This window comes from Mchenga conophoros, linkage group LG4, assembly GCF_057382185.1.
Source record: "Mchenga conophoros isolate Kocher_MC1m ecotype Shallow Benthic linkage group LG4, M_conophoros_male_GT1.1, whole genome shotgun sequence".
NCBI classification, from domain to species: domain Eukaryota; kingdom Metazoa; phylum Chordata; class Actinopteri; order Cichliformes; family Cichlidae; genus Mchenga; species Mchenga conophoros.
In genome coordinates, this window is record NC_140529.1 from 31,849,610 (window position 1) to 31,862,375 (window position 12,766).

At 39.9% G+C, this 12,766-nt stretch overlaps 1 protein-coding gene across 4 annotated transcripts in view; it reads left to right on the top strand.

The window, feature by feature from the left end:
• The window catches only part of znf385c (zinc finger protein 385C), a 155,474-nt gene that overhangs the window by 124,040 nt on the left and 18,668 nt on the right, over positions 1–12,766 (top strand). For all 4 annotated transcript variants that reach the window (XM_085271811.1, XM_085271812.1, XM_085271810.1 and 1 more), the window contains 2 exons: positions 2,360–2,502; positions 8,319–8,429. In XM_085271811.1, coding sequence (XP_085127937.1) covers positions 2,360–2,502; positions 8,319–8,429 — 254 coding nt within the window. The remainder of the gene's footprint in view (positions 1–2,359; positions 2,503–8,318; positions 8,430–12,766) is intronic.

Below are 12,766 nucleotides of genomic sequence, written 5' to 3' on the forward strand. Positions count from 1 at the left end.
AGGCTGGACATTTGGTTTCAGGCCTTGCCTCAACTGCCAGTGGTTGTCTGGGCCACAAGTGAGGCATAAATAAATCTAAGCCTTGATGCAGACATAACTTTGGACAGAAAGAGCATATGTGCACCTAACCACATATGCATGCAAACTCATATGTAGAGGAACACGCACATGAGTGGAACATTTGCAGAGTGATGGGAGGTTAACGGAAGTAGAAGGCTAAAAGAAAAATAAATCCACTGTCCTTACTAACATACACACACACAAACACAAGAAATGGGGATGTACTTGCTTTAAAAAGTAGTTCTAGTAAAATCCCGTACAATATGCGTCAAGTGCAAAATTATACCTTGTTTGATTTTATGTGTGTGTGTGTATTTGTGTGTGTGTTGACTTCCCGCTTGCCCTCGGAGCTATTTGTTTTCAGATGTGCGTAGGCAGTTTTGTTTATATGTCTTACTGTGTATGTTTGATTCTCATCTAGTACATGCAAGCCGAGCGCACACACTCCCTCGCTTGCTGTCGTACATGCCAGGATTCAGGCTGTGCGTCCATTGCAGTGTTATCATCCAAAGAGGCAAACAGCCAGCCCCTGATTTAATAAGCTGCCTAGGGAGTCACATAGAGGTGGGGAAGCACTATCAGCTGATAACTGTCCTCCCTGCGAGCCCAGCTTTTTTTTCTCCTCTGATAGTCCTGCCAAGAGAAGACTCAGCTTTTCCTTGTTTTTCTGTGTGATTGTGAATGTTGCGAGTAGGAGCGATCCCCTGCCGGCTGCTGCCCACGTGTCTGTAGGCTGCGTCCGTCCTGTGCTGACTCTTTCAGTGTCAGACAGACTGCAGAGGAGATCCCACACATGGCAAAGGCAGGCCTGAGCCCAGTGCTGAGGAGCATATGCTCAAGGCTTTAGTGTTTCAGCCCCCCACCCACCAAATACACACATAACTGCCAATCCTGCCAAGCCGCAAAAAGCCATGGGCCAGACTACTGACAGATTCCCCATCTATCACTGTGTTCCGCGCTTTACACAAGCCATACAGCTATATCAACATCGTACCGCAACCTTGACAGCAATTTTGAGAGAAAAAAGGTCCTACAAAGATGCCACAACAAGCAAGTAAAAAACCAACACAAAATTTTGCAGAGCACCAACTGCACTTTATTTTGACAGCTTCTGTTATTTTGTTGGGTGTGATGGCTTTGTAGCAGTGTTTGAGCAGTCTTCTGGTGATCTGTGAGTGGAATAGCTCTGTATTTTATCCAGTCTAGTCTTTCTAGCAATGATGTTCAAAGCTGATGCTAAAAGAATCATGTACTGGATGTGTAGGATATTGGACAATGTATATAGTTATGTAATTACATAGTTAGATATGGACCAAAGATCTTAATAATTTCCATTACTTTTAATGTTTTATTGTCAAAGGTTAGTGAGGGTGGTGTATGCCTATGCAGCTATCCTGGGAAAATCCTAGAAACCCTTTTAATGGTTGTCAAACCACATCTTCACTGATACATACTGAGGTGTGAAAACACGCCATTAATAGTACACGGGATGTCTTCAAATGTCGTCTTTATTGGGGAAAGAGTTAAAGGATTCTTTTTTATTGTCAAGCTTTTGTATTTCTGTGGTGCTGATGTTTTTCTACAGTTGGTGATTGTTTTTTTTTTTTCTGTGTGCGACTACCTCAGTATAAATGTGTATGGCACAACAGCTCACATGATAGGCATACTTTCAGGTGGCCGCCGTGACCCGCAGCTGACATCGAATGATTGATCCTGTTGCTGGGATAAGTGCCTGCACACTGCTGAGCACACCGGTCTACTGAAATGCAGCCAGGCGGAAAATTAGAAATCTCTTCATCCCTGATCCATTTGAAATCTGATAACTCCTATCTTCCCCTCTTGCAGGCACCTTTTCTTAGCCAATAAATCAGTAATTAAATAATGTGTTTATGTGTATGTGTGTGCATGTACATAAGGGGCAGGTGAGTGTCCTTGGGGGGGATGAGTATGGATAGTTGAGGTGATTGGGGTATTTAACACTGCCCATCCACCCTCAAACACACAGGTACGTCTTTAAACACATTGTGTTGTCCCAAGTACAAGCGCCTGCCTAGTCACAAATGGAAGTGTACACATACAAACAAGTTTCACAGTGAGTGCTTGGTGACAGCTGGAGGTGTAATGGTGCCTCTGGTATCAAATAAATCAAACTCAGGCCTCCCCTGAGCACTGCGTTTGTCCCCTTCGTAGCCAGCAGTGTAGTTGCTCTCCTACAGTTGCACTGAGACAGAAATATCTCTCATGTGAACATTTCATAATGCTTCTTAACTTCTAACATCAGTCTTGTTGTGTTGTCCAGGTACATCGGCCCAGGGCAGCCCGCTTCTGGCTTCCCTCCCCGTCCCAGGACGACCTCTGCAGCCTCAGCTCGACCTCAAACACCTCCTGCCCTTCAGACTCAATGGATCCTCCCCACTTAGCCTGTTCCCTAACTTTAATACGGTGAGTCTAGTGGGTCTAGTGGGTACTAGTCATAATAAACCTTACTTTTAGAAAAAAAATGGACTGAAAAATAAGATGTTGAAGTCATTTGAGAACAATGTTCAATGTCAGCAATACTCTGTAAAAAAAACAGTTTAACATTTTGTCTCATCTTTCAAAGCATACTTTGAAAGTTACACAGAATTTGAGGCAAGGCCAATTTTTTTTTTTAAATCTAATCAGCTACAAAAAAAAATCACACGCTGAAGGGTATTGATTAGAAGACAACACACAGAAGACATATTAGCCTGATTTCGTTCTCTGTGGCAGCATGAGGCATATTTTTATGGTATAAGGGTCGGGGTACTTGTACACATACTTCATCATTTTTGTGTCAATATGCCCCTCATGCCAACTCTGTTTATATCAGGGGGTGTTACAAAGAAATACAGGCCTATAAAGCTGTGTCATTATTGCTACCTATTCTGTTTGTCACTATATCAATACTTTTCCTGCTACACCACAGCCTCCAGTGCTGTGCCCAGGCTTTATCCTAGCTTTAGGTTACAGTTTTTAATGAAGCAAGGTTTGACCTCTGAATATTGCTTTGGTGAATTGTGTCACTATATTTGATTTATTTTGGTTTAAAATGTAAAATTGAGTAGACATGCAGGCATTGTTTAAAATAATGCAAGTGTGTATTTGTAAATACATTTGATTGACATTTTATTTACATTTGAGACACAGAAACACAGTTTTTTCCCCATTTCTTTATTGAAAAGGTCAAATATAACATAGTTTGAAAGGCTTAAAATAGTATTTTTCCACCAAAAAGATGATTCACAAAGAAAAGCATTGCAAGCTTAAACAATCTGTGGAAACTGGACAAGTGGGAGATAAAAACAAGATGTGGAAGACCTGAAAAATTATCTGCTGCAAATGAAAATGATGGCCTTAAGAAATAGGTAACATTAGGTAATGTCTAGGGAAGTTCAGGATTGCAGTTTATGTGTAAAAATAGCCTCTGTTTCAAACATCACCCACAAACCATTCAGTTTTCAAGCACATTGACTCTGATGGCTCAGTCTCTGGAATTAAAAGCTTATATCTTTGATCCTTTACTTTCCAGCACTGTGGTCATTGTCATTTCAAGTGTGTATGTGTGCAAGCATTTTTTGATTTCTTTGATCCTGTGTGCCACAGTGTGGAAGTGTTTTCAGTCCTTTCATTGCAATATGAAACTATTTCCAGTTCTGTGGTCTGTAAATGGAGTATAAGCTAGAGATTTAGCTCCTGCATACACTTTTACACCTTTTGAAACTGTACATATAAAAAGTAGGATGAGAAAGAGGGAGATTCAGTCATCTGTCTATCTGGCTGGTTCTTTACAATGGAGGACATGTGTGAGGGGGTGGATGAGACATAAATGTTTGCTCTATGATGTGTATTTGTGTATGTAGGGGGCTGCCAGCCTGTGTGAAAAGTGCAGCTTTTTTTTTTTCATTTGTTCAACCGCCTACTGCTTTGGGTCATGAAGTCGGCTATACTGCCCTGTGGAGGATTGAGCAAAAGCAGCGTGGTAAACATTCACTCCTCTAAAACCTCATGTATTTATATTAGTGGTGGAGGCAGTGGGGTAGGTGTCTGTCAGTGTTTTGTCTGTGTTTCTCTTGTGTTTCAATGGGAAAATTGCTGTTTTTATTCTCCAACCAATGTCTGTGCCTCACCATTCTAATTTGGGGTTTTAGTTTTGCACATTATGCTTCCCTATTAGAGAAATAAAAGCATCCATATAAGTAAAAGCTATTGGAGACGGAAAAGGCAGTAAATTACCAATGAATGCGGCAAGGTAGTACAAAGGAAATCGTTTTTACCGAGTCGCAATGCTGTTCAGTCTGCCATTGTTAAATAGAATACAACTCGCAGTAGGACTTGGAATCTACCACAACCACAATGCAGAAATGATGATAACCACGGAAATAACATCAAATCAGTGTCACTTCAGTCACGGGAGGAGATGATTAGCCCCCATAATACACAGTCTGACAGTGCAGCTGTGGCATTAATCACAAAGTCCATTCAACAAGAAGCCCCAGGTTCTCTTAGCCTTGATAAGGCACACGTTGTCCCAGACGTGTGCAGGAGGGAAGATGAATGCACCTGTCTCCAAAACCAAATATCCTCCGGTTCCCCTGGTGTCCCTTCTTACATCCTCCCACTGCTCCACCCTCACTCCTCATCCCTTTGTGTGTCTCGTTCTCTCTCTCTGTCTCTATCTATCTACCCTGAAAGCCCATCACGGACTCAGCCACCCGGTGCAGGATAAGTTCTGTCTGCACTAGGATGGCAGGGAGAACCGAGGGCTTGGACAAAAGACGCATTTATAGCAGTCGGTTCAGGATGGCTGCAGACAGACAATGGACACATTCTTCAGTTCCTAAAACAAACGGCTGTGCGCAGCCTGCTTTTCTAAGGTGGACAGAGGGCAGCAGGAAGAGCTAGGTTTACCTTGGTCAGGCTACAGTTGGTAAAAGGAAACAGCCATTTGCTTCCAAAGATATCTCTGTGTCATGTAGAGGAAACCAAAATAAAGCAACAATGGTAAAGAGCCCTGAGGGAGAGATGTACCTGCAGCACGAAGGTTTCATTGTCAGATGTGTTTATATTCCTTTTCACACCTGGCCATGAGGAAGCCGTAGTAAATAGACTCTATCCTTGCAGAAGAGGCAGCTACCTTGGACATGGCACCGTTTTTTGGTTTTTTTGCAGTGTGGAAGAGTCTGATGTTTTTTAACCTTATGTGCCAGAAACAAAGCAAAGCAGTATGCCATGAGCACGCCAACACTCTTTGATCTCTGGGCAGGTGAGGCTGTCAGCACAGCCACCAGTGTAGTTTCAGTAAGCGTAGCGGTATCATTCAGTGTGTGAAGAGTGATCTCCCCGTCCCTCCGGAGACCCTTCTCTCAAACGAGCTGAGGAATAGAGTGGGTCAGACCCTGTACAAGCCTGGGGCAAGATCCAAGGTGATTGTTATATGTGATACCACGCTGAAAGGTTCCCCAGTGAAATCAGCTGTCACTGTGGAATGCAGATCTTATAATGAAGCCTCAGGTTTCACCCTGCTGTTTATAGTATGGTGTTCTGGGACTCTCTGCTGTCTCTTCATAGGCAGTTAAAACAGTTTTAGTCTGTCTAAAACCTTCTGCAGTAAACACTTCATTGTGGGCTGCAATGACTCATAAAGTTTAAGCAGTGAAGTTTTGGAGATTACAATGAAAATACATTCATAAAGAAGAAACTCTTTTCCCTGTAGATTCTTATGGTGTAGGTGTTGATTTATCTAACAGTTTAAGCACCACACTTCCCCCATTAATATCACCGCTGCAATACAACACACAAAAGTGTAACTCACTAAAGGATAAGGATCATCTCGGTTCTGCATCATCTTTTCATTCAAATTGAAAAGGTGATTGTTTGTGTGAGGTGGTGTTTCATACCTGAAACCCATCAAGATCGTCATCCAAACACAGAAGCAGTTACTTAATTTAGTCAAAGTCGATGTGACAGCAGCAAAACATCTCTTGTCTTTTGTGCTTAAGTAAAGAAAAAAATTACATCCAGCAAGTTTGAAAAATAATAGATCTGAGCTTTCTATGAGGGGAAAACTGTGTTTTCATCTTTACTTTAGAATTCTCAAAAACTCAGGTGTACAAAAATTGGGAGATTAAAAAAAACAATACCAATAGCAAATTGCAATCAGTGAATACAATCAGTTGATTTACAACAAGCAGAAATGCAGCATGTGGTACTAGAAAGTGGTGTTTACCCTGGAAGTTGCATTTCTTAGGTAGAAAAATAACGAAATCTTGGAGGAGTAACATATTATCTATCGAGAAATAACTTGAGTTCATTCAAGGCCATCTAAACTCTTTTAGGGATTGTGCCATTTTTTGTTCTTTAGTATTACTATTTTATTAACTCCTTCGCTGAATATTGCACAGTATGTCACTACTGTTGTAGTAATTCCACCAAACCACAGTTGCACTTTAACAAAGTGAGATGGAAAACCCTTTGATCTTAGTTATCTTTGATTTATTTAATTTTTCTTCCTTTTTTATTGAACAGCAGCTAAGCATATTTTTGGGAAGCATAAGAAAAAGCGTATTTACTTTTATACTTACAATAGTCTAATTTCTCTCCTTCAGTTTGGCAGTTCACCAGCAGCTTGACTACAGTAATTAGCTTGCATGCATAATAAGGTGGCGCCCTGTCACCTTATCTCTTCAAAATGAAGTTTGCCCTCGTCTAGTGCATCAGAAGGAGTTTAGCAGTACGACTCTTAATGAGCATCTTTAATCAAAATAAAGCCTCTGGTAATGTTCCGTGTATGTAGGCCAAAGAGCTACTGATGATCAGAAAATCTGTATCACGTGCTGACAGGAACCGAGTTATTCTCTTTACATTAAAGGGTAAGGCAGCCTCATGCTGACATTACAGAGTAACCTTTTAATTTGTTTCAGTTTCATTTCATAAGCTCAGCTGTCACTGAAATATACTCTCTGTTTCTTTTTACATTTAATATATTTTTATTAATAGTGGTATGCTTTGACTTTCATGTGAGGAGTATTCTCCATGCCCTCTGGTTGCACACAGCAAGAGCTCAGACTGTGGTGATCCCACAGCAGAAATGGGTTGCCTTTTGATTCTAACATTACCTTATCATCAGTAACATTTAATGCTTTCCAGTTTTTTTATTATTATTATTTCCATCTTGTGTATTCAAAAATAGCTTTTCCTTGTTTTCCTTATTTTCTGCCATCCGTATATCCTGTTAGTCTGTTCTTATAATAAAGCTCATAAGAACCATGGCCAAAGCTCCAAATAATGAGGTCAGAGTATGTAAACATAATTCTTGAGTCAAGAATTATGTTTACATACTTCAGACTGTCTATTGATATTTTTTTCTATTCCTATTCCCATACAGAGCTGGGAATATTTTTTTCTATCCCTTGCTCTGTATGATCTATCGCAGGCATACAGCTGTGGCTGTGAGGACTTCCCATTTACCTGCTGTTTATTTGTTTACCAGGGGGAAGCCAATCAAAGCTGGCATAAAAGGCAGAGTGACTAGTGGATGAATTTAGGGGTTGGACCAAGGCCTAATAAGGATTACATTGATCTATGAATCATGCAGGGCTGCTCTAGAGGAGCCTGAGAGTAAAGATAGTTTGGAGTTGGAAAAGAGAATATCCACACTGATGCACAACTCGCCACCTTTAAAGGAAAGTGAATTTGTTGTATTGCACTATACACTAAAGATTTCTGCATCTATGAATTCATAAAAAACATGCAACTTGGGAGAATTCAAGTTTGATCAGAACATAATGTCAGGATCTCGGGTTCAAACTCAAAACCGCAACAGATCATGGGACGATTTTACTAGTACACTTAAGTCATAAAGCAAAAAATCTAACTTGGTCATATCAAAAAAAAAAAAACGGAAACAAAAATGAAGACTTATCATTTGGATCATATATCTCAACAATTTCCCAAAAGGCTAACTGGTAAGATGCTCTTGTGTCTTGCACTCTGTGACCAGAACATGCGCCCTCGTGTATAATCTGCGGTAGCTGCTGAAACTGCTTAGACATCAAGTCATGTCATGCTGTTTTCTGATTTACCAGACTGAAACAAATGCTTACACTGAAGATTGAATGTTGGCTTTATGGGAACTAACCTCACCTCACCTCTGAAACAAAGTAGCTTCTATCATTTGGGAAAATAAAATTATATAGAACTAATATAGCTTATACTTGTCATGTGTTTCTGTTTCTCAGATGGACCCTGTCCAGAAGGCTGTGATCAACCACACTTTCGGTGTTCCACAGCCACTCAAGAAGAAACAGATTATCTCCTGCAACATTTGCCACCTGCGCTTTAACTCGACGGTAAGACACGCTGCATTGGCTTTATGTTTCGGTGTTTATGAGGAAGAAAGAGATAATGTTGGACTACAAGGCAGGGAAACAGACAGTACGCCAGACTGTGTAATTTAAAACATAAAAGCACACTATGCTAGAAAGTGAGTCTGGCCTCAGAGAAGATTGTTTTGGGCTTCTGCTATCTTCTTGAATTTATGTCACGATCAGCGTTTTGGTTTTAGTTTGTTATGTTTAAGTCCTTTAGGTTTTCTAAGTTCATTCTATCATGCCTAGGTTGTCATTATAGTTCTTTGTTTGTTAGTTTCCCTTTGTGTTTTCTACCCCTGTATTAAGTCTCCCCTGTCCTATGTGTTTCATGTCTGCATATCATTTGTTGTTCATGTTGTCATGTCTGTCTCATTGTATTTGCTGTTTTAATTTGAAGAGGTCATGTGTTCCTGTGTTCATTGAAGAGTAGAAGTTTTACTCTTCTACTGCATGTCATTATGTTCATTTGTGTCAGCTGTTTTTCCCCATGTGTTTCCACTTCCCCTGATCACCTCCTGTGTGCTTTTAGTCTGTGTGTGTTCATTCCTGCCTTGTCCGAGCGTCTGCTATCCTACCTTGTCTCCATGTCCATGTCCATGTTCCAGGGTTTTGTTTTGTTATGTTATGTTTAGCTCAGCCAGTTTAGGTTATAATTCAGTTTTGTCTTTGCTTTAGTTTTTCTTTGCTAAAATCAGCCTTCAATAAACGGCTCGTTTCCAGTTAATATTAAGTCTTGTTATTTTGCGTGTACGCACTTGGGTCCAACCTCTCCACTCCCTATAGTCTGCCTCTGCCAGACTGTGACAATTTAGTTCTTATTATCTTTCTGCAATTACCTCAGATCACTGCATTTTTGCATGCTGTGTGTGTTTGTGTGTCATCTGTGTGTGTATAAGGAAATGCGAAAAAGGTCTGAGTGTTTCCCTTTCTCCAAATGATTGTATATTTAAATGAAAAATTGGTCATTTGATTTTTATTTCTATGTAAAAGTTTGTTCGGTTTTTCTTTCTTGTGAGTTGTTTTGGTATGAGGGATTAGACAGCAGGGAAAGCTGCCGTTTATCAGCAAAGAGCAGAAACAATCAGCCGCCACAGCAGGAAGCAGCATTCTCGGTTCCCTACTCCATTTTTGCCACCCTCGCTAAAGCACATGGATATACATATACATGCACACACAAACGTGCAGACTAGATTGCATGCACACAAACACAGAAAAACATCCCATGACATTTTATGCATATTTACATAAGCAAGAAAATGTCCAGAAAGCCAGAAGACTTCTTCGGTCTAGGCACAGCTAAGCGCACACACTCGCTGTCACACACTTTTATTTGGACTCCATCTTCAAAGAAGGTCTGAGGCACAGGAGACAGGGAGCTGAGGGGGGAGCAGAGATGCAGTCGTGCTCTTCACACACTAGAGCAAATCCCATTCCCTGCCTCCGCACACTGACTTAAAGAGGAGTGTCAGGTCTGACTGTAGCTTTATCAGTCTCTCAGAGAGCATGAATACTTTTCTAACACTTCCATGCACCCTCCTTAGAGTTTGCTCAGATATTATACCAACTTATCCTTATGCATAATGCTCAAAGGGGAAATAAGTAAGCTCACTTTGCTGCTCAGTAGAGCACAAATAGACCTTAAAGAGCAACTTAACACCAGCTGACAATCTTGTTTTTAGCAATTCCTCAGTGGTTCGACCTTTCACCCACCTGAAGTGATGCAGAGGTGTACTCTGGGGTGTATCTTTGATGGATGTTTCCAGGTTTCTAGTATTTGTGCTAAGCTTATAGGCTAACCAGCTACTTGTCCTAGCCATACAGACAGATATAAATTATGGGAAAAAATCTGATGATGAGGCGATGTTGTGCAACCGGATGGGGGAATGTCACTGGCATGGTTATCCCTGTTGGGCCAGTGTAACAGCCCTTGGTAACATTTTATGTGGCCCAAAACTACAAGCACGATTGTATGTTTCATTCCACAACAGTAGTAGTAGTGCAGAACAAGAAAGCATTTCTCTTCAATTTAAACTCTTCTGTTATGTATTTTATAACACTGAAACGTAGAGCTGGTGTCAAAGAATGTAAAAACCACCACAGAAATTTTTGATGATCTATAAACCACCTGAAAAAGGACCGTACCAACATGAACCAAAATAATTTCAAGAGATTAATAACCAGTGGGGGACTGGCTGTTGGGAGCGCAGACAGTCAGTCTGTTGGCCTGAGAGTTGGTTTGGCCTTGAACTTGAGCAGCAATTTTACAAAAACAATCATTTGGTACAAGACGCACATTAGATGCAGTTCTGTCACTCTCACCTATACACTGTATGATCTTGCCACAGGATCCATGGCACGCAGGTGTGCACCTTTCTTTCGACAGGCAAGCCTGTCTATGTTAGACAAGTCACCTAGTGTATTGTTAAAGGAAAGGCTGGATAGACATGGCGAGACTACAAAAACAGATAAATACATGTACAGGGACCAGATTATTCAGAAATTCTAGCATAAACAAAACTTTCAGAATTCATCCAAAGATAGGCTACTTAGTCACAATTTTTAAAATTTGTAATAATTATAATTTTCATATACAAATATAGTGGAGAAATGTCAGACTTCTGAAATATGTGTTAGTAGAACATATAATACGGTAGACTAAAATATCTATATATGTTCTTTTTCTGTACAGTTTGTACAGAACAGTACAGAATACAAACACAGAATACAAACACTCGCACCATATTTCTTTTTAAAGACATGCCTCAAAGGGTAAATCATCACTTTTCCTGGTGACCCCATTTTGCATAAAAATATTTCTATTTTCATGGCTCTGGTCACCTTGAGGATAAGAAGAGGTTCCATCCGTAAGGCATGAGGGGTCACTAAGTGTTATGTGAGCTTATAAGTTGTTGTCACCAGATATAAATCCAATTGACACACAGAAAACCAGCAACTTCTTATGACATGTTTTTGTCACCAGTCTCTATTGAAATGAGAGTAGAATAAGTCTCAGTTGGCAAGAAGTCAAAAAAGTTCATTTCCCAAAACTGATTTAGCTATTATAGTTTTTTTCAGTGTATTTGGACCATTAATTGCTTCTACTGAATTTTTAACATTATTTGTTTTAAGTACTACACTAAGTATATTGGTGAACTAATATACTTGATCACACAGCGAAAAGCTTTTTTAAAAAACACAGGGGTGGTAGATGTTGTTCATTTACTAAAAATGTGTCGTTTTAGCCCATTGCTAGGTGGTTGCTAGGCAACGTGATAATGTCACAATATATAATGTATAGTTCAACTTTTATGGACATAGAGAAGGTCTTATTATTGTGAAATAAAAATGATAGAATGGATTTCTAAGGTATTATAGGTGCATAAATGCACAAACAGGTCACTTTAGCCTGTTGCTAGGAGGCTGCCAAGCCAAGTCATAACATCCGTTATAGCTAAGAACCTCCAGGGGTGTAAGATGTTTGTGTGGTTACTTTCGATGCTTAATTCCTAATGGTTTAGGGGGAGTTCATGGACAAAGAAACAAACAATTCTGGTCTAGATTGAGGAGGAGAAGGTCATAGAGAATAAAGAGTTTACAGTAAAGTTTGGTTTATATTACTTGTGTAATGTTATTGGAAGGTGAGGGTACTGAAAGTGTGGAGAATAATTGCTAAAGATGTTTTATATTCTTCCTTGTGTTTGCCATATAACATGTTGTCATTTTACAATAAGATTTGGCTGCCTCCAATGTTCCCTCTAATTTTTCATGTGTCTGAGCGAACACACAAACTCCCTGAGCGGTCCCTTGGACCACTGTGAGCAACAGCAGACGTGTGCACTGTGGTCATGCCAGCATTGAATCCATCCAAGTTACATGGTTTATTAAAATAATCAAATTACAGCATTTACATTTATGTTAGACTACTTTTAATTAACTGCTTTAGCCCACTTACAATGAAAATGTAAAAAAAGATCTTGTTCATGACCTGTGTAGTATGTCAACACTATTGGAAGTAAAAAATAACTTGAACTCCAATTTTGAAAACACAACTTTTTTTTCATTTTTTGCTCTGACTTGTATTATGAGTCTGTGGTCTGGGAGAGAGTCCTGTGACTCTCTGTCTGCAAAATACAGTTTATAATGACCAATGTTGGGCAATTAATTATATAGTTACTTCTTCAAAAAAGTAACTGAGTTATGCAAACAAAGTTTTTTGCAGCTGTTTACCTAAAAATGCAGCCAAGGCGGTTTTTTAAATAAACATTTCAAAATATTTACAGAACAATCAGGTGTTCTGCATCAAATTTGATGCCACA